Source organism: Equus caballus, chromosome X (assembly GCF_041296265.1).
Source record: "Equus caballus isolate H_3958 breed thoroughbred chromosome X, TB-T2T, whole genome shotgun sequence".
NCBI classification, from domain to species: domain Eukaryota; kingdom Metazoa; phylum Chordata; class Mammalia; order Perissodactyla; family Equidae; genus Equus; species Equus caballus.
In genome coordinates, this window is record NC_091715.1 from 5073911 (window position 1) to 5099466 (window position 25556).

A 25556-nucleotide genomic window follows, 5' to 3' on the forward strand; every position below is an offset into this window, starting at 1 on the left:
GAAGGTCCCGCGGCAGGGGTTGTGGGCCGGCCTACCAGCGCGGGTGTGTGACATCACCAAGCCAACGCGGGCGTACTCTCGGCCCCGACTGCTCTATTTAAACCGCTGAACTCAATATGGCGGCGCGCACTCGGCCGCATGACCCGGGTGTCCCGAGTGCGGGTAAGGGACAGAACTTTCTTGACTCCAGTCATGCTGTTTTCCGATACCTAGAGATGCGTTTTCGTCCCTGTGCGCCTTTTAGCGCCGCCTGCGGGCCAGTCCTCACCTGCGAGTCCGCTGACCCTGAACGACTTTCATTTGTTGCGCACCGGAAGTGCTTAGCCCTTTTCAAGTCTGTTTCCGGAAGTGGTTCCTCTTTCCCCACCCTCGGGGCGGTTCAGGTGTAGCTAAGGGCGGGATCCAAAGGCTGGGCTGGGCTGGGTGGTCCGGCAGCTTGTCAAGACCCACCTGTGATTTTTTCCATAAGTACTGTTGGAATGGCGGGACTGTGGCTTTGGGCCCGTTCATCTCAGTGAACCTTAGGCTGTGTGACTTTGAGCATGTCGCATAATCTCTCAGCTTTCCAGGTGACTCAGCTGCAACATGGGATGGTAAAATCCGAGTTGCCACTGAATTGTAAAAGCGCATGTTGCAAAGCGGGCCCTGAACACACAGGCACAGTTTCGTCTGGTCACCACGGCTCTGGACAGACCTGAGAAGCAGCTCTAAATGGTGGCCAAGCCAGCCGACATCCCCATGCAGATTCAACGGACTCAGACAATTTTTTCTCTCCCTTAAACAATGTCTTCCCTGTGTAATCCTAAAAGCAAGCCTGGAGAACTCTCAGATTTCCTGGTTGAAGGTTCTCCAAGTTCCCTTGTTTAAGGACAGATTTACTCTCACTGAATCTACAGAAGAGAATTTGAAAAATGCAAGTGTCTCTACCTTAAGCAAAGCAGAGAGGAAGGGGGAGCTCTTCAGATGACCCTCACCTTGGGCCTTTTCTTTCTCCCTATTTAGAGTGCCAGGCACCTAGGTTCTGGCTGGCAGCACTCTGCAAGTGGGAGCTTTGGATGTGATGACTAAGGAAGAGATGTTGTTTGTCATTCTTATAAATAGCTTTCTGAGACAGCTGATCTGGAAGACAACTGAATGCTTGAGCCCAGCACAACTCCATTACTCTGTGAATTCTTTTCTGCCATTAGGATTTAGTGAAGGGAAGGTGAAGTGCACATCAAGGAAATAGAGAGGGACAAGCTCTTCATTCTTTCATCCTTCCACTGTCCTCTAACTCTGTGGGAGTGTGTGAGCTCCCTGTGACAGCATCCTCCAGGAAGCTTATTAGGAAAGAACAATCCCAGGCCTCATATCAGATCTCCTGAAGCAGAATCTCCATTTTTTTTTTTTCTTGTGAGTGAAATTGGCCCTGAGCTAAGAGCTGTGCCAATCTTCCTCTATTTTATGTAGGACACCGCCACAGCATGGCTTGACAAGCTGTGCTAGGTCTGTGCCTGGGATCTGAACCTGCAAACCCTGGGCTGCCAAACTGGAGCATGCAAACTTAACCACTACACCCGGGCCGGCCCCCAGAATCTCCATTTTAACAGAATCCCCAGGGATTGCCATGTGTACTAAAGTTGGTGGAGCTTTGGTCTAACTCATCGTGGGGCCGTCTGGTTTAAAGTGGTATTGCAGCATTGAAAGTTTAAGGAGAGACAAGGTCCATGAGCCAGAATCTGGTATGGTGGTGGCAGAGTGACTGTTTCCTGTATTTGGGCACTGCCAGCAGCTTGATTCAGAAGACGGATGACAAATTTGTCACCGGGCTGCCTGGATAAACACCAAGACCATGGGATCATTTGCTTAAAGGAAAGGTAAGATCATCCATTGTTACCACACCTGCCGATAAGTGAGATACCACCAAATTTAAGTCTCATGGGAAAGTGTTGAAAAGCCTCCTTAATTTAATTCTTCACACTTCAATCTCTTTCCTCCTTTCTCCCTTCTACCTCGTATCGTATTTACATGCAACTAATTAAAAAGTTCAGCTCCCAAAGGTGAGGAAGAATATCAGATTCATTCACATTTGTCTTTGTAATCTCAGTGCCAAGCATAACACTTGGTGCATAGTATATGATTAATAACTATTTGTTTGGGGTGTTGGATTTGGGTAAATTATTCTTGTGATGTGAGTATGTAGTAATTTAATTATCCTTTAAGAAAAATTTTCGTTTGCCACAACTAGAAGGACCTGCAACTAAGATATGCAACTATGTACAAGGGGGGTTTTGGGGAGATAAAGCAGAAAAAAAAAAGAAAAAGAAAAATTTTCAGTAATTAATTTGCTTGTTTTTGCTTCTCTATTTTGCTTAGTAATTTGGTTCTGAACTGGTTTATTGAGCCGTTTATCAAACATTTATTAAGCATCTATTGTATAACAAACACTGTGCTGGTAACAGGGCATATAAAGTTGACAAGGATTCAGTTCCTCCTCATCGGAGTTGTAGAAGCTAGTGGGCAGGGAGACATCTGATGTATAGTTACAGAGGGGTGATACTGTGCTAGTACAAAGCCACACGCAGGTGCTCTGGGTGTGCACACTGAGCTAGAGGGTGGGAAGCTCTTGGCTCTAGGAGGCACCTACAAGAGCACCTGGCACAAAAACAGAGTCCCCAAGCCTGGCTGCCCTTTTCCCTGTCCCCAGCTTCTTCCCTCAAGGTTTTGTAATGTATCCCATCAAGAAGGAGAAAGGTACAGGAAAAGGGACACTTGTCACACCTCTGCCCCAAGGACAGGGCCTTATCTCAGAATCTCTGAGTCTAATCTCTCTTCCAGTCTACTCTTTTTTTTTTTAAAGATTTTATTTTTTCCTTTTTCTCCCCAAAGCCCCCCCGGTACATAGTTGTGTATTCTTCGTTGTGGGTTCTTCTAGTTGTGGCATGTGGGACGCTGCCTCAGCGTGGTCTGATGAGCAGTGCCATGTCCGCGCCCAGGATTCGAACTAACGAAACACTGGGCCGCCTGCAGCGGAGCGCGCGAACTTAACCACTCGGCCACGGGGCCAGCCCCTCCAGTCTACTCTTTAAGTAGTGTGGTTTTACTTCCCAATCTTGGCCTCTTAGCACGTGTTAATGCCTCTCTGGAGCATGCCATCATTGCCCCTGCCACACCCTCGTCCTCCCTCCTGCTTGCTGGCTCCTCATCTCCATCACCTCCTCCCAGAGTCTTGCCTGCTGATCCTGATGAACTGTAAAGACAAGACGCAGGCACTTTAAATTTCAGGGGAATGTGGCCTCGCTGTTGGAGCACAGCACAGCGCCCTTTCCACAGCGCCATGGAGGTAATGACTCATGTTGGCCTGCCCTCTGTGCCTCCTTGAAGCATCCCCTTGTTTTGAGACCACCGTAGAATTCTGAGAATTCTGTTGCAATGATGGAGCAGAACATCCATCTGAACCTGTAGAGAAAGAGGCTGCATCCCTTCCCACGGATCACAGTCTCTAAGGACAAAGCACAAGCAGTCATCAGTGAACGCCACTACGTGGAGAGGGAGGGAGCCAGCCCCCAAATGAAGGCAGCTTAGAGGGAGTAAGGACTGAGAGAGAGAGAGGGAGAAGCAGGCCTACATGTGGTGGCATTTCTGGAGCCTGTGCATGTAGCTGTACCCATCCCTGACTCACTCCCCCACTGCATTCACCCTTTTCTGTTTGTTTTGCTTAAACTAGTTAGAACTGAGTTTCTAAATCTTGCAAGCAAAACAGTTCTCACTAATATGAGTGCTTTTTCCATTGCACCTGACTGATTTCTCTCTGTAGTCATGCATCGCTTAACGACAGGGACACGTTCTGAGAAATGCTCATTAGGTGATTTTGTCATTATGTGAACATCGTAGAGTGTACTTACACAAACCTGGATGGTATAGCCTACCGCACACCTAGGCTGTATGGTACTGATCTTACGGGACCACCATCGTGTATGCAGTCCATCATTGATCAAAACATCATACGCAGCTCATGACTGTATTAGAAATATGCTAAGAGAATCCACTATGTAAGGAACATTGGGTGAATCCTTTCTAAATGGAAGAATATTTCTTTAAAAAATATGAATTATATATGTAATATATATATTTGTTATATATACATATATATATATAGCTCAAAAGACTGATAATGTCTGAAAACAATTCAAAATAGACATCCTTAAGAAATGTATTTATAGGGGCTGGCCCCGTGGCTGAGTGGTTAAGTTCACACGCTCCGCTTCAACGGCCCAGGGTTTTGCCGGTTCGGATCCTGGGCGTGGACATGGCACCACTCAGTTGAGGCAGTGTCCCACATGCCACAACTAGGAGGACCCACAGCTAAAAATACACAACTATGTGCTGGGGGGATTTGGGGAGAAAAAGGCAGGGAAAAAAAAAAAAAGATTGTCAATGGTTGTTAGCTCAGGTGCCAATCTTTAAAAAAAAAAAAGAAATGTATTTATTTATGATTGGATATATCAGAGAATGCATAATAATCTATAGGTCTTCTTAACATGACATAGAAACTAAATATCAAGTTATGCCTATTAAAGAGAAACATCTTTTAAATGTAACATTTATTTATAAGCTTTATTTTAACATGTGAAAGTTTCCAAATATAATATTATACATTGAGCTGAAAAATAGAGATGTTAAAGATTTTCTTGAGTGTTTCTTTTCTTGTATTAGAATTAATTAATTACAGTGCTTGCAATTGATATTCTATATAAGTGTAAGATAGAACAGATAAGCTTTCAAAATGTTCATACTTAAAAAATATATTTTATAGAAAAGGGGTTCAGATCTTTGGTAGCCAGGTGGTGATGTTGTGGGGTGGTGGTGGGAGTGGGGTACCAAATGCATTATGGAGTCCTAAATATTTTTAAAAGCCCAATAAAAGAAAATCTGTGTTCTCCACCCTGTATACCTTGTTGTAAAACAACTTTGCCCTTGAGCTGGCTGCTCATGGTCCACAATTGTACAGATGGATGGAAATAGTCCTTGTTATCCTTCAAATAATTTTCTTACAGTGGAGGGGATTATTGCAGAAATAATATCGGTGTCAAATAAGTGATATTGTTGAGTGATAAACAGAATGTCAGCTTTGTGCCTTATGCATCATCAAATTCACCAAAATAATCTCTTTTAATTTGCAGTACAGGATTTAATCATTACTGATACTGTTGTCAAAAGAAACACCCTAATTGCTAAAACATCCAATTATCTAATCACCTCAGTTCAAGGACACAAAGTAAGGATTTTGGTCTATTTTGTTTTTGCATCCACTCCTATTTACTGGAATCTTATTATTAATAATTACTGCTTGTTGGCTGTCCATTACATGCCAGTCCTTTATACACATTGTCTCATAAAGCTTTTACAACAATGATGAGAGGTAGGGTGATACAATAGATGAGAATTTAGAGTTAAAACAATTTTCCCACAGCCACACAGAGGCAGAGATTATCAGCCCAGGTCTCCCTAATCCCAGCCTGTACACAGCCTTCCTTCCCTACACTGGTTCAAAGTGAATTCATGAAATGGTAACCTGTTACTAACTGCTGAGCGGTGTGCTATTTGGCCACCATGAGTCTCAGAACCTTGTTATTCCTTCACTTTCGTCAGAATTTATAATTGGTGTTCCTGTTTAGATATTTGTAACTTTACTAAAAAGAAATGATGAAAGTCCTTAATAAATGTGATGTATGTATTTATTTATAGCATTTAGGGAACTTGGTCACATCTGGAAAGGAAAGTAATTCTAGCAATTAATTAAAGCTGCCCTTTCTCCATTTGTCAATTACAGCAGGAACTCTTTTTGATTACTCCTTTTCCTGGAAGCTATGTCATAAAGTAGGTTATTGTAAAGAGAAGGCAATTTCCGTTAGGAGCAATGTCATAGAAGGGGATCAGCGTCATTGACCAAGGTCTTAACGCCAAATAAATCATCTAATCATTTGTCTTCATGCCTTTGCTCACTCTTTAAATAAACCTTATTTAGTGTCTAATATATGACAAAGACTGGACTAGGCATCGGAAAATTAAAAAAAAATCTTAAGTTAAACTGTCCATTTTTAGATCATTGTTTTTTCTTGCTAGAATGTACTTTCACATTTTTCTCTTCTATTAAGCCCTACTTATTCTTCAAGGCCTAAGTCAGACTCAGCTCCTTTGGTATATCCTTTTGGATCACGTTTAACCACCTTCTGTCAATATTAAGCACACCCTCCTCTTGGTTACCATGCATGAGGCATTGTGATAGCATTTATGACCTTTTATTTCCGTTGAGATGCGGTTGCCTCCACTTTCTGTGTTTAGAATTCATTTGGGGCAGGGGCTGTCTTGTACTTGGTTTTCACCAGCATCTAGAAGGTAGCTCAAGCATAGTAAATATCTGTAAGAGATGGGAATCTTTAGTGTGCTTATTTCAAATATCTAACTGGCTTAAGCAAAAATAAATTGATAGTTCAAGTAATCGAGAAATTTAGAGGTAGGGCAGATATGGCTAGATCAGGCACAGGATGGGTGCTGTCAGGCTACCATTGTGCCATTTCCTAATTTTCTCTTCTTAGTTTCATTCTTCAGGCAGGACATCCCTGGAGGCTGCTGGCAGCCCCACATCCTCTTAGCATATCAGTAGAAAAGTTCTTTCATTGCCTACCTCCCAAACTTAGAAAAAGACTCCTGCTGGTTCTGTTTTTATCGCATGCATGTCCCTGGAAGCGTCAGTGTGAACAGCACATTGTGATACAATGATGTGAGCCCATGGTGGGATGAGTGTATGTTATGCAGGCATGGACAAAAATGAATGGAAGCATTGCCAAGTCCAGATGGAGTTAGTTGGGAAGCCTCCCCAGGAAGAGATCTGGCAGTCTAAGTCAACATTTCTCCTACAGTATCCGATAAATATTTGTTGAATTAAACAAGCAAAAATGCAGTTCCAATCTCTATATAAAACATGAAAATTTCCTTTAGTCCTTTAGATATATAAAACTGCATAATACTTATTCATCTGGTGAGCATTCCCCCAAACAAATAAGAACACAACTGTGATGTTTGGTGCATTGAAAAGTTAGTTGTAATATTAGATATGTTTAGATGAACAGTAAATATTGTTTGGCATAAACGTTCAGCATGAAATTCACAATAGTTTTGTCTGGTTTTTTTTGCATTCTATGGGCTATTTGGGATGTTAGAGATGGTACAAGACTCTTGCTCACCAAGTCAGTGTAAAGGGGTGAGAGGTTTCTCTGTGGTAAATTTCCCTGTAGGAAGCTGTGGTACCCAGAGTCATAGCAAGAATCTTATCTTATGCGTAGGGTCAGAAGAATAGATGCTAGTAAATGTTTGTTTTTGACAGCAGTGACAATAATGACAATGCCCTTCTACCAAAAACATTTTGTAGAGTCTTTCCATCATCTCTCACGTCAAAGCATTTTGGAAAAGAGTATAGTCACCATTTAGTGAGTGTCCACTAACGTGTCTCATATTTTGTTTTAAAACCATAAATAAATACACCATTAATACAAACTTTCAAAATTATTCTTTGCAACATGTTCACTAAATTTCTAAGACACAAATGACATAATATCCCAAATTATATAGGTGTGTTCCCTATTTGGAAAACTACAAAATGAACAGGAAAAATGGGTCAGAAGTCTGAAATGGAAGTCAAAGTGAAATTTTGAAAGGATCCAGGCTGACATGTAAAAGACATCTGTAGTTTCAGGATCTCCTATTATGGCTTGAATTCTCAGAAAACTAGCAGCAATGTAGGGGCTATTAGAATGTGATTGTACTAAGGGGCAATATTTTTTGAAATGTATGTACTGATTTGATTTTTCCTGGGGAAAAAAATTCCCAAGTTCTGATGAACTGTCCTAGGTCCCTATAGGCAGATATATTTACAATAATGAAAACATAGGATTCATTCTCTGTGAGTGAAAGAGATGGCAAGTTCAAAGTCATTCCAACAGCATCTGTTGCTTGCGGAAGCCTATCTCCAGATGCACCTGCCTACTATTAGTTTTGCATTCTAAGTTCCCACATGGAAGCCAATCATCCCTATTGATGTTGTCATTTTAAGTACTAAGCTTTCTTTCCAGTACTGTATTTTATTCTCTCTCTCCTCACCTTGGGGGAGCATGACCCCACTCTTAGCATGCTTTTGAAGTGCTGTCTTGAGAAAGTAAACTTGTCACAATATAGTCCTTTGAGTGGCTGCATATTCACATCTCACTTAAAAGGCAACTATAAAGATGGATCACACCCTAAATGTACCGTAAGTTTAACAGTCTCCAGAGGGCTCTTTGTAATTCTGAAATTTAATTTTTCTATATCTTCATGTACACATACTCCAAATTTTAGAAAATTAGGTTGACACCAAAGATGACCACGTTTTTCTAGTTTTATCATAGAAAAAATTCCGATTCTGCAGGGTATAGAAGCATTCATAAGATAACATTTAAAATGTAACTAAACTTAATCTCACCATTCTATGAACATAGGCAGACGTTAAAGGTCATTTTCCTTCTGTTAGAAAAGAAACTAACATAACATTTTGCTTAAAGTTAAAAGAGAGATACCTTTGTAACAACAGAGACAAGCACTTCAGTTCAATGACCCCATTTTTTCTCATACTTAACATCTACCCAAGCTTTATTTTTGTTAGATGTTGACATGTAATTGTTGAAATCATGGGTCGTTTCCTTCATTTACACATTTTTCCTGACATTTGGTTCTTGCCTCATTTTTTTTTTTTTACTTTCTATGCTAGAATGTCAAATCATTGTGATACCTTATGCAGCATAAAAACTCTGTATGTGCTTTTTATTTGATTTATATTTCACATTGTTAGAGGGAAGAAATGAAGTCAAATTTTTATTTATTTAATATGCATCTGCATGGTGTTTACTATTAGCCTCTTCTAAGCACCTTAGAAATATCAATGCATTTAATATTCCTAAGAACCCTGTGAGGTTGGTACCTCCAGCAGCGCTCATGTTTTAAGGATGGCTAAACGAGGCACAAAGAGGCTAAGTAACTTTCTCGAGATGACACAGCTGGTCATTCACAGAGCCAGGATTCATTTCCTGACCACTTTCCTATGCTGCCACCCCAGGGCCAGGGTCAAAAGTCGATGTACATTCACAGGATGTTTACAGCAGTCTTTTTCATACAGACGTTGATAAGTGAAGCGAGAAATGGTCCTGTCCAGCTGTACCTTCCCAGGAGTTGTAGAGGCTTATCCTCTACCCAGCCATCAAACATTGGAATTCTCAAGACTTAGACTTGGGGTCTCTTCCCTTCTCTCTCTACATGTTCAGACTAGGTGACACCATTCATGCCCAAAGCTTTGATGCAGCCCCTAGGCCTATGGACTCCACATCAGCTGGTGTGATGGCATGAGGACTACTAATTTGGATTGGCTACCTATGGATGAAGGGAACTCAGGATGTAATTTAGGGAAAGTCCCTACCTAAGCGAAGGAGAAAAACCCATCCGTCCCACTAGCACAGTTGAGGATCGGGAGGAGGAAGGAGGAACACAGAGAGAAAACCAGCATGCTAATTCTTCCACTTCTCATGGTTGAGGGGAGGGGGCTTGTAGACACCTGCAGAGATAAGGGCACGCCCACTCTCCCAGATATAGCCTTGGGAAGCTCGGATACCCTAGTGCGGTGGTTCTTAATTCTGCTGCTTTTGATTAATCTGGGATGGAGCTCAGCCATCAATATTAGGAAACAAACAAACAAACTCCCAGCTGACTCTAATGTGTTGAGAACCACAATTCCTGGAGAAGTTTTCAGTTTGGCCAATGTGGTAGTAGAGACATAATGCAGGTTTGGGAGAGGGAGGTGCCTAGATAGAGAAGCTGAGCTAAAATAAGCCTCAGGCTGGTTATCAGGGGATCTAGAAGATTCTGCACAGCCTGACAAGCAGTCATAGAGAGACTGTGGGATTCAGGGCCGCCCTGAGATTGGGATACAGAACCTGCAGTCTTGGTAGAATTTGAGAACCGAGGCAAAAGACCAGGACCGTGGACTCTAGCATCAGGAACAAACCTGGCAGTCCACAATGCCAGATGACATCTCAGTGAATGCCAGTCCAGGAACCGAGCCAGGCCAACAGAGACCAGCACAGGGCCTGTTTGCTACTTGATCAGAAGTCCCACCTCCACCTGTGCCACAATGTCCCAGGAACAGTGCTGGATACCCAGTCTGCAGGGTCGAATGCAAAAGGAAAATGCAAGGACCCTTGTTCAAAAAGCAGGGGGGAGAAAGTGCCACTAAAAGCTTTTTCTTTACTTCCATGGTCTGTCTCTCTCAACTTGTCATAGAGTTTGTTATCTGCTATTTCATGCCTTTCAAAGTAAAGAAAAATTAAAATTTTAAATTATTGGCATGAATTTTACCATTCATGTTGACATTGCATAATGCCCTTTTCGGAGAGAAATATCAGACCATTTAATTAGGATCTAGAATCCCCCAAATCACACAATTCATAACTTGTAGCTCATACATGTATATATGTTTTGTTTTTACCAGAACAGTGAGGATGCTGTGCAGAACTAACCCACTGTATTCATTTCACTCCTCCATATGCACACATTTCACCAACACTCTCTACCTGATGAACACAGAAGGACTGAAAGGAAAAGGGACTATGAGTTACTCTATCTTTTGCTTTTCTTCGTGTCATCACTTTCAGCTTAAGTAGTTGGATAATACAGGGAAGTGACATGAGGAAGAAAGGGTGTAATAGGGTTCTATATTGGTTGTTTGTGTTTGTTACTACACCCGTTCCTTCCTTCTGCATTTGAAGAAAGTTCTGGTTGGGCCAAGATAACATGTCCTCTTGAAGCTAGCAGTGCCCCTGCTGACTCAGTCCTAGATGTAACTTACCTTGTGCTTGCTTTCAGATTAGCTGATCTTACACACATTGCGGGTCTACCCTAATACTGTGCTCATGGGGCATTGCAGACCCTGTACATGAAAGGGGTGGCAAGGAAAAGCAGATATGCACATTGCATATGTCCCCTCTGCTCATTCTTGTGTATACGTTAGTGTCCCTTTGAACTTCACTTATAAAACACAAGTTCAAAGATAAAATTATTACGAATTTCAAGATGTCAGCAGCAGAGTATTAAACTAAGTGTTGGGTCCTTCTGAGCCTAGGGCCCACCAAACCAGCCCTGCTTAGAAGTATTCTCCCTGGGACCGGCCTCGTGGCTCAGCGATTAAGTTCATGTGCTCCCCGTCGGTGGCCCAGGGTTCACCGGTTCAGATCCCAGGTGCAGACCTACGTACCAGTTATCAAGCCATGCTGTGGCAGGTGTCCCACATATAAAATAGAGAGAGAGATGGGCACAGATATTAGCTCAAGGCCAATCTTCCTCAGCAAAAAAAAAAAAAAAGGATTGGCAGTGGATGTTAGTTCAGAGCTAATCTTCCTCAAAGAAAAGAAAAGAATGGAAAGAAAAAAATAAATATTCTCCCATATACCCAGATATTATCTTGGAGGAAAAGGGGAGAGAAGAAATTTTCTACTGTGCCTGGAATGTCATAGCAGAAATCATATGTCTTGATTATTGGATTCTACTTATAAAATGAAAAAATAATTAACTCTTTTTTTAAAAAAAGTATGTTCCTAAGATTCATTGCCTTAGTTAAGACTCCCTTGGTTGCTGAGAGAAAAGGCAAAAATCATTGTATGTGGATAAAAAAATTGTTAGAATGTAGAACCCAGGTAGGGATGGAAGCCTGGAGGATTGGCCTAGGAGGTGGAAAGCCTTCAGAAACCGTGCTTCTGCTTTGGATTTCCTGGGTCTTGTGGATTCTTATCTAGCATCTCTTATTTCCCTTTCCTCTCAGGAGATCTGCTTTCTCTGATTCTCAAGGTGCATGTGACCAAGTGTGGGAGCCCCTCAGTTCAGCCAAACAGCACAAAGAATGTAGCATCTCTTTCCCCCTAGGCCATATTTCTGGTCGGGAAAAGATGTGATTGGCCAGATGTGTATCAGGATCCATTCCTGGTCCAACCAATGATGAATGACTAGGGGTGGGTGCCAAGGCCTGGAAGCTCATGGGCTGGACAAATACTCCTGAGTTTTCTGCTGCACTTCTTGTACTTGATTAAATGTCCTGTGCTTATGTTTTTTATAGAACAATAATTAATAATAATCAGGTCACAGTTACTGAGCCCATACTGTGCCAGAGTCTTTGCTGGTCATGTTCTGTTCCTCATCGCAGTCTCCACAATAAACGCTCTGAAGGAGGTAAAGAAAGTGGCTTCACACACATTAAGACACTTTCCCCTGATGACCTGGCCAATAAGGGAGCAAAGGAAGGAATCCCAGGTTCATCAGCACTCAGAGCTGTACTCTTAAATGCATTATGGGAAACAATCAACAAAGGCTGGTTATAGTATGTACTCTGTTGAGAGACTGTGATCATTATCCATTTCCCCATGGTTATTTGTTGACTGCTCTTGCAGTTGAGAAAACTTCTGATCCTTGATTTTATTCAAGGAACCCAATTAAAAGGATAGCAGTTAAGCACAGCAGATTCTCAGAAATATTTGCCCTTTGTTAATGAGTGGCTTTCAGAAGAGTGGTCATCTGTCCTCTGAGATGATGTGCATAATCCCACAAAAATTGATGCCAGATGGATCCGACCTGCCTGCGCAAATAGGTTTCCTCCGTCTTCGAGATGTTTTTTGTCTATAACTATTTCCAGCGTGCCCCCTGCTGGCTCATGGGAACTGGACATCGCAAATCACAGAGGATGCTGCCAGCTGGAAGCCCCAATTCCCAGGGTTGAGAGAACCTAGGAGGTCTCGCTGTCATGTGGCCTTAGTCCAGTTAGAAACCAGATAACCCTCCACTATCTGCATTTTACTTTTCCCAGATCACCTCTAGAGAGAAGCGGAAAGTTTTCAAATCAAATTTTTATCATCTACTTGAATCTACACGTGCTGCACTGAAAGGACGGCTTTGTGTTGCTTACTTGAGTCATGACCGAAATCTCGATATAAAATTAAATATATAAACATCTAAGAGAGGATAACTTAGATTAATGATGGTCATTTTTGGCTCTCTCTTTCCTTCTTTACCTTTACTCTGTGGAATTCTTATTGATTTCAGAGATAGATGAATTAGATTCTGTCCTGAATAAAAGTCAAATGGGTATAGAGTATAGTTGCTTGTTTAGACTGTTTTTTTTTAATTTTTTTATTTTTATTTTTTTATTAATGTTATGATAGATTACAACCTTGTGAGATTTCAGTTGTACATTTTTGTTAGTCATGTTGTGGGTACACCACTTCCCCCTCTGTGCCCTCCCCCCACCCCCCCTTTTCCCTGGTAACCACCGATCAGATCTCCTTATCAGTATACTAATTTCCACCTATGAGTGGAGTCATATAGAGTTCGTCTTTCTCTGACTGGCTTATTTCGCTTAACATAATACCCTCGAGGTCCATCCACGTTGTTGTGAATGGGCCAATTTTGTCTTTTTTTATGGCTGAGTAGTATTCCATTGTGTATATATACCACATATTCTTTATCCAATCATCAGTTTCTGGGCATGTAGGCTGGTTCCACGTCTTGGCTATTGTAAATAATGCTGCGATGAACATAGGGGTGCAACGGACTCTTGAGATTTCTGATATCAGGTTCTTAGGATAGATACCCAGTAATGGGATGGCTGGGTCATAGGGTATTTCCATTTTTAACTTTTTGAGAAATCTCCATACTGTTTTCCATAGTGGCTGTACCAGTTTGCATTCCCACCAACAGTGTATGAGGGTTCCTTTTTCTCCACAACCTCTCCAACATTTGTCACTCTTGGTTTTGGATGTTTTTGCCAATCTAACGGGTGTAAGGTGATATCTTAGTGTAGTTTTGATTTGCATTTCCCTGATGATTAGCGATGATGAACATCTTTTCATGTGTCTATTGGCCATATTCATATCTTCTTTTGAGAAATGTCTGTTCATGTCCTCTGCCCATTTTTTGATCGGGTTGTTTGTTTTTTTGTTGTTAAGCAGTGTGAGTTCTTTGTATATTATGGAGATTAACCCTTTGTCGGATAAGTGGCTTGTAAATATTTTTTTCCAATTAGTGAGCTGTTTTTTTGTTTCAATCCTGTTTTCCCTTGCCTTGAAGAAGCTCTTTAGTCTGATGAAGTCCCATTTGTTTATTCTTTCTATTGTTTCCCTCAACTGAGGAGTTACAGTGTCCGAAAAGATTCTTTTGAAACTGATGTCAAAGAGTGTACTGCCTATATTCTTTTCCAAAAGACTTATTGTCTCAGGCCTAATCTTTAGGTCTTTGATCCATTTTGAGTTTATTTTGGTGTGTGGTGAAAAAGACTGGTCAATTTTCAATCTTTTGCATGTGGCTGTCCAGTTTTCCCAGCACCATTTGTTGATTGTTTAGACTGTTTTTAATGTTTATTTTTATTTAAAATGTAAATAGCCATTACTTTACTAAGTCCACTTTATGAGCTCATTTTTTTAGTGAAGAAAACTAAATTTAAAAAATAAGCATAAGATAATTTCTATGTTAACTAGGATAATTATCTGTTCATCAGCTCTCATAATTAGAGCTACTGCTAGCATAACCTCTAGGACGTGAAAATAGGTTTTAAAACTATGTGTGTAGATGTGTGCACACACTTAAAGGGGAATAATTATTTCACAAAAAAGTGTAAATTCTTCTGTTAGAATTTAGTTTTTTAAGAAATAAAATATTTTTCTTATTTCCAAAGAAACACATATTCGTCATAGAAAATCTAGAGAATACAAACAAATACAAATTTAGAGAAACAAAACGTTGACTACCCATGTAAAATTAATGTGCATGATATATATCACATACACATAAGTAAATACGATGTGTAATTTGCTTTTAGAGATTTCTGTCCTAAATTTTAATACAAAGCATTATATAAAAAGCCATCAGGGTGAGAGGACCTAACCAGGTAACTGCCAATAACTTAATTGATTATATAGTCAATGACCTAATATTTTTAAATGTACGTTGGACTCCTTTTTGCATATCTTGCTTCCAGACATCTTATCAATAACCCAGACTCAGGAATATCATTTTAGCACGTAATGATGCCCACTTGTGAATGATAAGAGGACAAAGATTATATTAGATATTGATGTTTGATTATTTACTAGGGTTTGTCACCACCTAAATGACATCTTCCCACCAGTTTTAACAACCAAGCTGCTTGAATTTGTGTGTTAATAAATGTATAAATTATGACATGCCATGGGCCTCAATGGTAGAAGTATTTAATGCATGAAGAGCAAGGATGTCTATAAAGTAATATGATAGATTGTTTTTAAACACACCTATGAGAACTCATACTTTCAGGTATTGGAAGTATTTTATTCAACATCGTCATGTTAAGAGCTTATGAATTGCCTCCATTATCTATGACTGTATTTCTCTGAATGTATTCACCCAGCACTATTGATGGTGAGTGCTCTGTGTGCTAGCATTTTCACAGGCCCTGTGGATGCCATAATGAATGAGACAGGTAGGCTGCCACCTACTGAGGGAGAAAGATGATGCAAGCTGTTGTAAGACAGGAGCTTAAGCCTTTAATGGAGGGTGGCACAGGGTAATATGGGATCCTACCCTCCCCAGTCCCTGGGGTCAGGTCTTCTGTAAAAACAACAGGACTCTAAGCTGAATACTGGCTAATGGAACTCCAGGGTATGGGTGAAGAATTTAGAAAGCGTGTTAATCGGAACGAGATCATAGTCGGGAAAAGGAGAGAGCTCTTTTGGAATTGTCTTCAAAGGTTTAGGATATTATATTGACTAACCCATAGAGAGGCAAATGATAAACATTTGATGTAAATTGGATTCTTTTTCTCTAGGCTACAGTCAAGACAGTGAATGCCTGCTAGTTCAGTAGAGTAGTAGAGTCTAATTACCTTTTAAAAGCCCCAGGATTTAGCAGAGGGAATGGCATGCAGTAGGTGCTCAAAGAATGCTTGCTGATAATCGACTACAAGAGGTCTGACAAAATGGTTGATGCACAACTGGAAAATTCTAGGTCTCGTTTAAAACCAGGTAAGTCTGGGTGCTGAGACTGATTTTTTTGTGTAGCTAATTTATTATATTGCTTCCAGGAGCTCGTCAGCGATATGAGACTCATTTGAACAAGAGTCCAGGCTACCACATCATACCAAATGTGCCTTGAATAGTCAGGGTGAGTACTTTGATAAGGACCGTATGTATGTATTTGGGTTTTAAACTTCAGATACATTTGTTTAAGTCCAATCAGTCCGATTTAAAATTACTCAGTTTGCATGTGCATTGATACATTTACATACATACACATACTCACAGACTAGAAGTTTAATTGACTTGGCTTGAGATAAGTCAGCATTTGTTTTTCCTGGTTCATGCAGACCATCTAGTTCAAATCCAGGCTATACCACTTATAGATTTGTGATTTTGGGAAGGTTACTGAACCTCTCTGTTCCTAAATTCCTTAGTCTATACATTATGGATAATGACTACACCTAAATTATAGAATGTGTATGAGACTAAATGATTAATATATGTAAGGAGCATAGAATACTGTTTGTCACATCGTAAGAACTGTTTATCATATTGTTATTATCCTAAACCATAGCACTATTAACATTAAAAACATTTAATTTACCAGATCAAAATAATCTATAAGATGTTTGTTAATATATACAAGAAGATAATGATTATACTTAAAATTATAAATGTTTCTGAAGCCAAATGAGTTAATATATGCAAAGAGCATAGAATACTATTTGTCACCATAATAATATTAATATTAAAAACAGATTACTAGATCAAACTAATATTTTAAAATAGTTTACCATTTAGCATGAAGCTTTTGATTATTTTTAATGTTTTAAATATGTTGGAAAATATGAATTACTAAAATGAGAATGAAATTAAATGGTTAAAATAGAAAAACCTTAATTTAGAATACCTTTTCTCTCTTTAGATGAAAAATATACCCTCAAGAAATCCAATTCCTTGAAACTGAATACATTTTAAAATTCTAATTCATTTTTCTTGCAACTTATAAATCTGGCATTATTAAAATATTCATATCTTTGAGCTAATGTGGCATAACAAATTTAATTTGCAAAACAAAGATGATATGAATAGAACATGATCCATAATCACTTTTTTTCCTTAAGCTGCATGTTGTAGGCACTCCATTAGAAAGATAGACGTCAGCCAATTTTATAACTCCACAGAACTTTCTAAATCAATAAACTCTTAGAAACTCATAAAATAATAGAATTTTGGAACAAAACACTTCCTCAGAATTTATCTTTTTCATTGTTTCCCAGTTGAGTAGGTACAACCCCACTGCCCTTGGCAAGGTTGTTTGAAATGTATGAGGGTGCTTTGGGCTGTTATTTTTCGGCCGGGAAGTCCTCACAGCACCGTGTAACCTGATATCTGTGAAAGGGTGGGGGAGCGGAGGAGGACTAGGTGGGAAGAGCCACAGATTGCATTGCTGGTCCACGGGGAGCTCCAGTGCAAAGATTGCCCCATAGAGTAGCAGTACATTGGGCAGAAACGGCCAGACCGTAGTGCTGATGACCATATTCCACCACTGGCTGGCAGCTTCCCCAAGAAGAGTGTGGCCTCAATTTGAACACGGCAGCGGATCCTCAGGTGCTGCAGTTGGAGGCAGCCTGCCAACTGCACTCCTTGCAGCTGACCAACAACTTCTTTCTGGAAGGCAGATCCAAGCAGCACATCCCCAAGGCTGCTAGTCACCCATGTTTCTAAATCCAGCTGAGCATCTTCCCAGAGTCTGATTGTTTACTGTATAGACCAAGGAGGACCAGAGTTCAATGGTAGTACCTTTCTGGGGTGTCTGGTTGCATATGGGGTGTTATTTGAAGGTTATTCATGTTTCACTTTGTTTTTTTGGGAGATTGTGTGGGAAGAGGGTAAAGATTAGCTCAAAAGGTTTTATTGTAATTAAGCTTGTCTATTTGAAGGACCATTTACTCTGCCTATAACAGGGATTATTATTATTAATTCTAGTCGTAGGAGTAGTTATGGTAATAAAGGGAGCGGGAAGAGGAGAAGAAGAGTAATAGTAGTAATAATAATTAATAATAATAATGTTAATATTTATTGGGTATAGTGCTAAGGCCTGCCATGTAAAATCTCATGCAATACTTAACAACACTACAAAGCAAGTATCAGTATTGTTCTGATTTTGGAGATAATATATAGAGAGGTTAAGCAACTCATCTGAGCTCATCAAGCTAATAAGGATCAACGTGGAGTTCAAACCTATGTAGTAGGAATCCCATGCACCTGCTGCTGTCTGCTACAGTTTACAGTCAAGACATGGGCTTGACTGTTCCATGTGCTCATTGTGTATATGACTTGTAACAATATATTTAACCTTTTAAGCCTCAATTTCCTCACCTATGGAAAGTCAATAATAATAATAACCAACCCGACTTTCTTATGGGGTTAATGTGAGGAAAAAATCCCCATGATGTTGAGAAAGTGTTTGGTAAACTGTAAACTCTTCATAAATGTTGGTTATTATCTTACTGGCATTAAAGATTTTGTGTTCTAGAAATGAGAGTAGTGTGCACTTATATAACTGACAATAGCAAGTACTGTAAATTTATTCTCAGGAATTATGATCCCAGAATTTGAGAGCTGGAAAAGGCTTTGGAGATTATGCAGTTCAGTGCTTCTCAACCCAGATGCACATTTATATCACTTGGGGGAGCTTTAAAAAATTTTGATGCCCGAGATTCACTCCACTTTCAGAAATTTTATTTAATTGGTCTGGAGTAGGGGTTAGGCATCTAAGTATACATATATAGATAAGCATCTGTATTTATCCATGTAAATGTGTGTATGTGCATATAGGCTTATGTATGTGCTTTTGTGTGTGTGTGTATTCTCCCAAGATGATACTAATGTGTAGTCGGGGCAAAAATGACTGAATTGGACCAACAAACTTCTTTCCGATAATTGGAGTAACCACGTGTTTACCTTGGACAGTTCCTCCATAGCCCATCTGATTAGCCCGTCCCCTTTCACTCTCAGGTGTTGCGGTTTGGGTGATAAATTATGTTGTCTTCCAGTTGATGAGGAACTTTGGGAGGCTCTTTTCCTGCTACAAAGGAGCTGAGTGTAGTGTCCGCTCTGGGCTTTCAGGGAGTGCTTTAGAGTCCTGTTGGACACCATGCAAGTAAGCAGGATGCTGCATGAGATTCTTAAGCTGAGAGAATTTCCTAATTTTTCTGTGATGAAAAGACCTCTTTTTTTTCCCTTTTCTTCTTCTCCCCAAAGCCCCCCAGTTGTATTCTAGTTGTGAGTGCCTCCGATTGTGCTATGTGGGACACCACCTCAGCATGGCCTGACGAGCGGTGCCATGTCCACACCCAGGATCCGAACCGGTGAAACCCTGGGCCACTGAAGCAGAGCGTGCGAACTTAACCACTCAGCTACGGGGCCGGCCCCAATCAATATGTTTTAATGACTCTACTGCAGATGCTGAAACAGTCATACTCATCGAAGTTCATTTTGAGTCAATCAGATCAGTGTGGAATGTCTTTCAACATGGAAATGGCCAAAGCTTCATGGATGCACTTTCTGGAATAACGTGATCATGAGCTCAACCAAGGATGACCTATTGCAAAGATTTTAAGAAGTCCTAGAAAATTCTGGCTCAATATCTGGGTGACAGTCACAGCATGCATAAAAAATGAAAGTGAATCGCTACTGCCACTGTCACCTACTTAGAATGCCTCATCAGTGACGGCCCTTTTCAAAGAGGCTGTTCAGTTGTCAACTCCAAAATATAGGAACTCTCAGCCTTCCTGAGTCCATTAGACTTTCTGTTTTTCTTTTATGAAGGGATCCATTTCTGAGTCACTGTGTCACGTTCATGGTAAAGAAAAAGAGCAGTATGTATAGAGAGTTGGACTCCTGAACAGGAAGGTGCCTTTTGTGATATCAAGCAGTTACTGGTTTCCCTGTGTGGGTCCAAAAGAGTCTGTACCACCTGGCTGGGTTCAGTTGTGCCTATCCATAAAGCGCCAGATGGCCCCCAGACGCCAGCCTTGCTTACTCATCAAAAGCGGTGTCATCTCTATACCAGCATGATGCACACATTGATAAAGTTATGCGGTTATCAGGGGACTGGGGACATTGTATAAACACCCCAGCTTCTACGCCTTTACCATTCATAATGTTTGCAGACCACTTTGGGGATTTTTCTCCAAGGATAAATCAACCCCTTTAATCTTGGTATCAGCCATACATCACTGAGGTATTTCGCTCTGTTGTTTTTTCGGTTTACAAGATGAATGAAATGCTTCCTTTTGGATCTCCAGCCAGCATATGATGCAAGAACCACTTGGCAACCTCAGACTCCTGGGAGCCCCATTACACAGCTACTCTCTGACTCCCAAACCATCAACATTGTTGTTTTTAATTAATAGAGACTTGGAACTACATTTCTGTTCAAAAACCAGATTTTAGAGAAAAATCTCCCTGAAATTAGCCCTGGGCAAGGTCCAGAATTGACTAACCCACCTCGCATTTCTTCAGAGATCTTTTCTTCGCCTTTCTGCTTGAAGAAGGGGAGTGATATCCACTGGTCTCCACCACCCCCTGTAAAGAAAATCTTGCAAATAACTCACTTTACAATTTACCAATAGCAGTAGCTATTTCATATGACTTGAATAAAGGTGATTATATTTCTGTTTTTCAAAATAAATTTCATCTGAATAATCTTTATTCCATTATTTCTGTATTTCAGTCCTTCATATTTTTTAATCACAAAAAAATGATGCATTTTAGATTCAGGTGGTTCTGCCATTGTCCAGTTCTAATTTTCCAAACAGACATTTCTGAGATGATTAAAAAAAAGTCATACATTTTGGCTTTTGCACAAGCAATTGAATTACATTTCCCAAGAATAAAACTTTTTTTCAATAAAATCTATACTATAATAGCCATGATACAATCAATTCCAGGTTTCAAAATGATGAGGAAATCAGTATATTCAGTTAATTTTGAGAACTGTCACTTTGAGAGCTGCCTGCCGCTCTAGCGATAGTGATGGTGCATACCTTTCTTCAGTGGGGAACTTGTTAGAATCAGTTTTTTAAATGGCTTGATATGGAGTCTATGGTGAGTGCAAGACCTGAGAATTCATTTGTTTCTTCAGCCTTTTTGTAAGATTCTAGTAGAGATGTGGCTTCCTTCTCCTAGAAAACTGGATTCTCACAATAATCGTGAATATTCTTTTGTATTTCATAGACCTGTATGCTCTGCTAAGTTCAAGATTTCAGATAAAGCTTAATAAAATTTGTTGCAGGGTTTAGTGACTCTGGGGCTATATTGGTTTGTCCTTGTCCAAACTGTCAAGTAACCATCATAGCCTCTTTAAATCAGGGTGCTGCCCTCACTCCATGCAGGTGGCGGCTCCTCTCTGGTGTGGTATCTGATTTTATTGCCCTTCTCTGGGCAGAAGGTCCACCTGCTTTCAAATCCCATTAACCTCAAAGTTGTAAGGAAAGCAAAATTTTGTGACTGTAAACACAGTGTCTTACCTTTCATATCCATCCAGAACCTCTGTTACACTGCAAGGATCTCCATTCGTTAAAACTAGTAGAGTATAGAGGGTAAACAAACATTTGAAAAGATGCTCCACATCATGTGTCATCAGGGACATGCAAATTAAAACGACAATGAGATGCCACTACACGACTGTTAGCGTGGTGGGAATCCAAAACACTAACAGTGCCAAATGCTGGTGAGAAGGTAGAGCAAAGGGAACTCTCATTCATTACTGGTGGGAATGCAAAATGGATCAGCCACTTTGGAAGAGAGTTTGGTGGTTTCTTACAGAATTAAACATACTCTCACCATACGATCCAGCAATCATGCTGCTTGGTATTTGTGCAAAGGCGTTGAAGATTTATGTCTACACAAAAACCTGCTCATAGATGTTTGTAGCAGCTTCATTCGTAATTGCCAAAACTGGAAGCCAACCAAGATGTCCTTCAGTAGGTGAATGGATAAATAAACCATGGTACATCCAGACTATAGAATATTATTCAGTGCTAAAAAGTAACAAACTATCAAGCCATGGAAATACATGGGGGAAACTGAAATGCATATTACCAGCTGAAAGAAGCTAATCTGAAAAGGGTACACACTGTATGATTTCAACTCTATGATATTCTGGAAGAGGCAAAACTATGGAGATAGTAAAAAGATCAGTGGTTGCCAGGGGTTGTGGGGAGAGAGGGATGAATAGGTGGAGCACAGAGGATTTTTAGGGCAGTGAGGCTAGTCTGCATGATACCATAATGATTGATTCGCGTGATTCTACATTTTCCGGAGCCCCTAGAATGTACAGCACCAAGAGGGAACCCTAGTGTAAACTATGGACTCTGGGTGATAAAGATGTGTCACTGTAGATTCATTGATTGTAACAAATGTACCGCTCTGGTTGGTAACTGGGGAGGCTGTGCATGTGTGGGAGTGGAGTGTCTATGGGAAATCTCTGTACCTTCCTCTCAGTTTTACTCTGAACCCAAAACTGCTCTAAAAAATTGTCTTAATAAAAACAAAAACAAAAAAACCAAGTAGAATAATCACATTTTGGTGTAACGTGATGGATGATTTTTAGAGATTAGAACCTTAATTTATTGTATTTAAATGTAATTTAATCCTCTGGTTGTTTTAAAATGACAAACGCTCTGTACTCTCTATCTTGGCCGACTGCATAGTTTCTTTGTAGCCACTGGCTGTAAGCCCTTGTATCCTGGATCCAGAAATGTGCTTCCTGCCCTGGCCTTCCAGACTGCACGTCTGGCCTTTGTGTTGCTTTTAAACTACGAGCCCGCCCCTTCCTGTGTGCCGGCACAGGTCGGTCACCTACTTGGATGCTGCACCTTGCCAGGTGCCTCTAACTTGAACTCATGCTCTAGAATACACAGGAACCCATATTTCCCTCTTTTTGTCCAAATGTGTAGAGTTTTAATAGTTTTAGGAATGATTGACTAAGCACTCACTTTGAGCCAGGTATTCCACTAAACACTAGACATCGTGATATCCTTTACTCTGCCCAACAGCTTAGGTGAGAGTTGGTGGACATTTTATCTCTTTTTTGATGTCAGGAACCTGAAGTTTGCTGAAGTTAAGTAACTCTCCCAAGGTTATGCAGCTCGTAATTGGACAGTCAGAATTAAAGAGCTGTATAATCCGAACACCCATACTTTTATTCACCATGATGCCTCCTGGTTGAGAACTTTGCTTTCATCACTTGCTGTCTACCAGTTCTAGTTGAGTCTGATGAGCCTTGGCCTCTGGCCACATTTTCAGCAGCAGCATCCGGTGCTTCTGTCCCTGTGCCCTGAGTTTCAGTCAGTTATTTACTCTTCCTCCATGGCCTCGGTCTTTCATGAATTCCTTATTTGCACATGTGGTTCCCTTGGTTTTAACTGCCTGTTTCCCACTCCTCTTTCCATTTTGTTAACTCCTCACCCTACAGCACCCACTTCGCACATGATGTCTTCTGCCAGGCTTCCTCATTCTAAGCTCTGTGATGTCACTCCATGCATGGAATGTGGTTGCTTTCTGGTATGAATCTCTGTTATACTGTAAGTTCCTTAAAGACAGGCTCAGGTTGCATCCATCTCTGTATCTCCAAGATCTCATGCAGTGGTAAGACTTTGATAATGATGTAATCGATATTTGCTCAAGTTATTCAAATTCGCATTTCCTGCCACTTTGCTCCCCCAGCCCTGTTTGACTCTGATTCTTACTGTCACATCACTGCAAGGTCGTAGCATCTAAGGGCATCCTTCCGCTACATCTCCACTCTCTTAAAATTGATCAACTCCACATCTCATCACTTCTGGTGTAGGTCATGGGCACCTTAGGAGCAGTTTGTCCTCAGGGCTTTTGCTCAGCTAATTTTCCTTGTCTAGAAACCCCTGCCCCCCACCCCAGCTTACCCTCCATCAGATTCCATGTGTCCAGATTCCAATAAGTACTTCCTTTTCCATCAGTGTCTCCCTTGGCACCCGTCTTTGCCTGGTGCTTCTCTGGGGTCTTTCTCAGTGATGCTTGTACCCTGTGGAATGATCTCACTGGCATGGCCGTAAGACCAGATTGTGTTTAGTCACCTGTATTTCCAAAGAGAGATCAGGAACACCTGTCTCTCCTTCACCTCTTGGTGGAGTCTTTATCAGTGATGGTGAGGTGCCCCATGTTACTCTGTCTGTAAACCCCAGTAACCTTGTATTCAGCATCTGGTGATCTTGTTAGAAGATCTCTGTCATTCTTTCTCTCTCCTTCCCTCTTTCCCTCTGCCTTTCCCCATCCCTCCTTCTTCCTTTCTCTCTCTCTCTGTAAATGTTGATCTTTGATCTTCAAATTAAAAGATAAAAATAAATAAGTAGAAATTAAAAATTAACTAAAATAAATAATTAAAAGATAGTAATAATAATATAATAATAAAAGGATAGCCATTGGTGGGCACTTATAAGAAGAGCCCCTTTTTTTATGTCCTTCCTTGACTCTCTATCAGCATCTCTCTTCACCTGCCACCCTCCTATGTGTCAAGCACCTAATCAATTTACCTTCTCCATTTTCAAGGATTGCGAGTTTTCTTGTACCTCTCTGCCTTTGCACAAACTGTTTGCTTCTCTGAGCATGCCCTCCGTTCTCCCCTGTCTTATTTGCCTAGAATTTCCCCAGTGGTGCTTTAGACCAGCTAAAGTCGCCCTTCCTTTGCGTTGGCATCTCAAATTGTGTCCTTACTAGTTGAGGCAGACATAGATGCTCCCTCCTTCCTGTCTTCTTGATCCTCCATTATAAAATGTATCAACTGGTTCATCACTACTTATTTACATCAATATATTTATGTATATCACTGCTTGTCTACATACAGATTTTGGATTTTATCCTGTTCCTCTGTGTATCCTAATACCTTGTAATGTGCCTACTACATCTCGGCCAGGAAATAGTTACTGAAAGCTCCTTTCAACTGCAGACAGACTTTAAAGACTTGACTACTTGTTCAGCCTTGGGCTATCTTTTGAAGGAAAAGAGGTGACTTTCTTTCATGAACAATAAGCACAAACATCAACATCTATAATTTTTGCTTCAATATTGAATTACTTATTTCTAAAAAAAAACTTTCCCATTTTTATGAGTTTGCAAGAGCATGTAAATGAGTTAGGGACTTTCACCCAAACTATAATGAGAGAGCTGGTAATTTTCTTTAGGTGTGCATTGATAGAATTTCACTGGATGGGGGTATATGGTTCTTTAAAAAAGCATGTATTTTAAAGTGCCGTGGAGGGTTCTGGTTTGAGCAGTTCCTGAGTGGCATGATTTAGTGGAAACACACTAGACTGGCTTTCCTGAGACTGAAGTTGATGTCTCAGTTTTGCCTTCCATCGGATGTGTGACCTGGGCATGTCCCTTAAGTGTAAAGCTCCCTCACTTGTAAAATATGCT

At 40.5% G+C, this 25556-nt stretch overlaps 1 protein-coding gene and 1 long non-coding RNA gene across 11 annotated transcripts in view; one reads left to right on the forward strand and one right to left on the reverse strand.

Annotated features, from left to right (window-relative positions):
- The window catches only part of PNPLA4 (patatin like phospholipase domain containing 4), a 134002-nt gene extending 133676 nt beyond the window's left edge, over positions 1–326 (reverse strand). For 4 of the 10 annotated variants that reach the window (XR_011434993.1, XR_011434995.1, XM_070258127.1 and 1 more), the window contains exon 1: positions 36–305. Coding sequence is in view for 3 of the 10 variants with exons in the window: in XM_070258125.1 (XP_070114226.1) it covers positions 269–300 (32 nt within the window). In the remaining 7 variants the exon portion in view is untranslated. Of the gene's footprint in view, positions 1–35 lie in introns of all 10 variants that reach the window. The other 6 variants (XR_011434989.1, XM_070258125.1, XM_070258134.1 and 3 more) reach the window with 3 other exon arrangements.
- On the forward strand, positions 48–20813 carry LOC102148399 (uncharacterized). The gene is made up of 3 exons (XR_291105.4): positions 48–1856; positions 16160–16239; positions 19362–20813. It is a non-coding gene; the product is annotated as an uncharacterized lncRNA (long non-coding RNA).
- The last annotated feature ends 4743 nt before the right edge of the window (positions 20814–25556 follow it).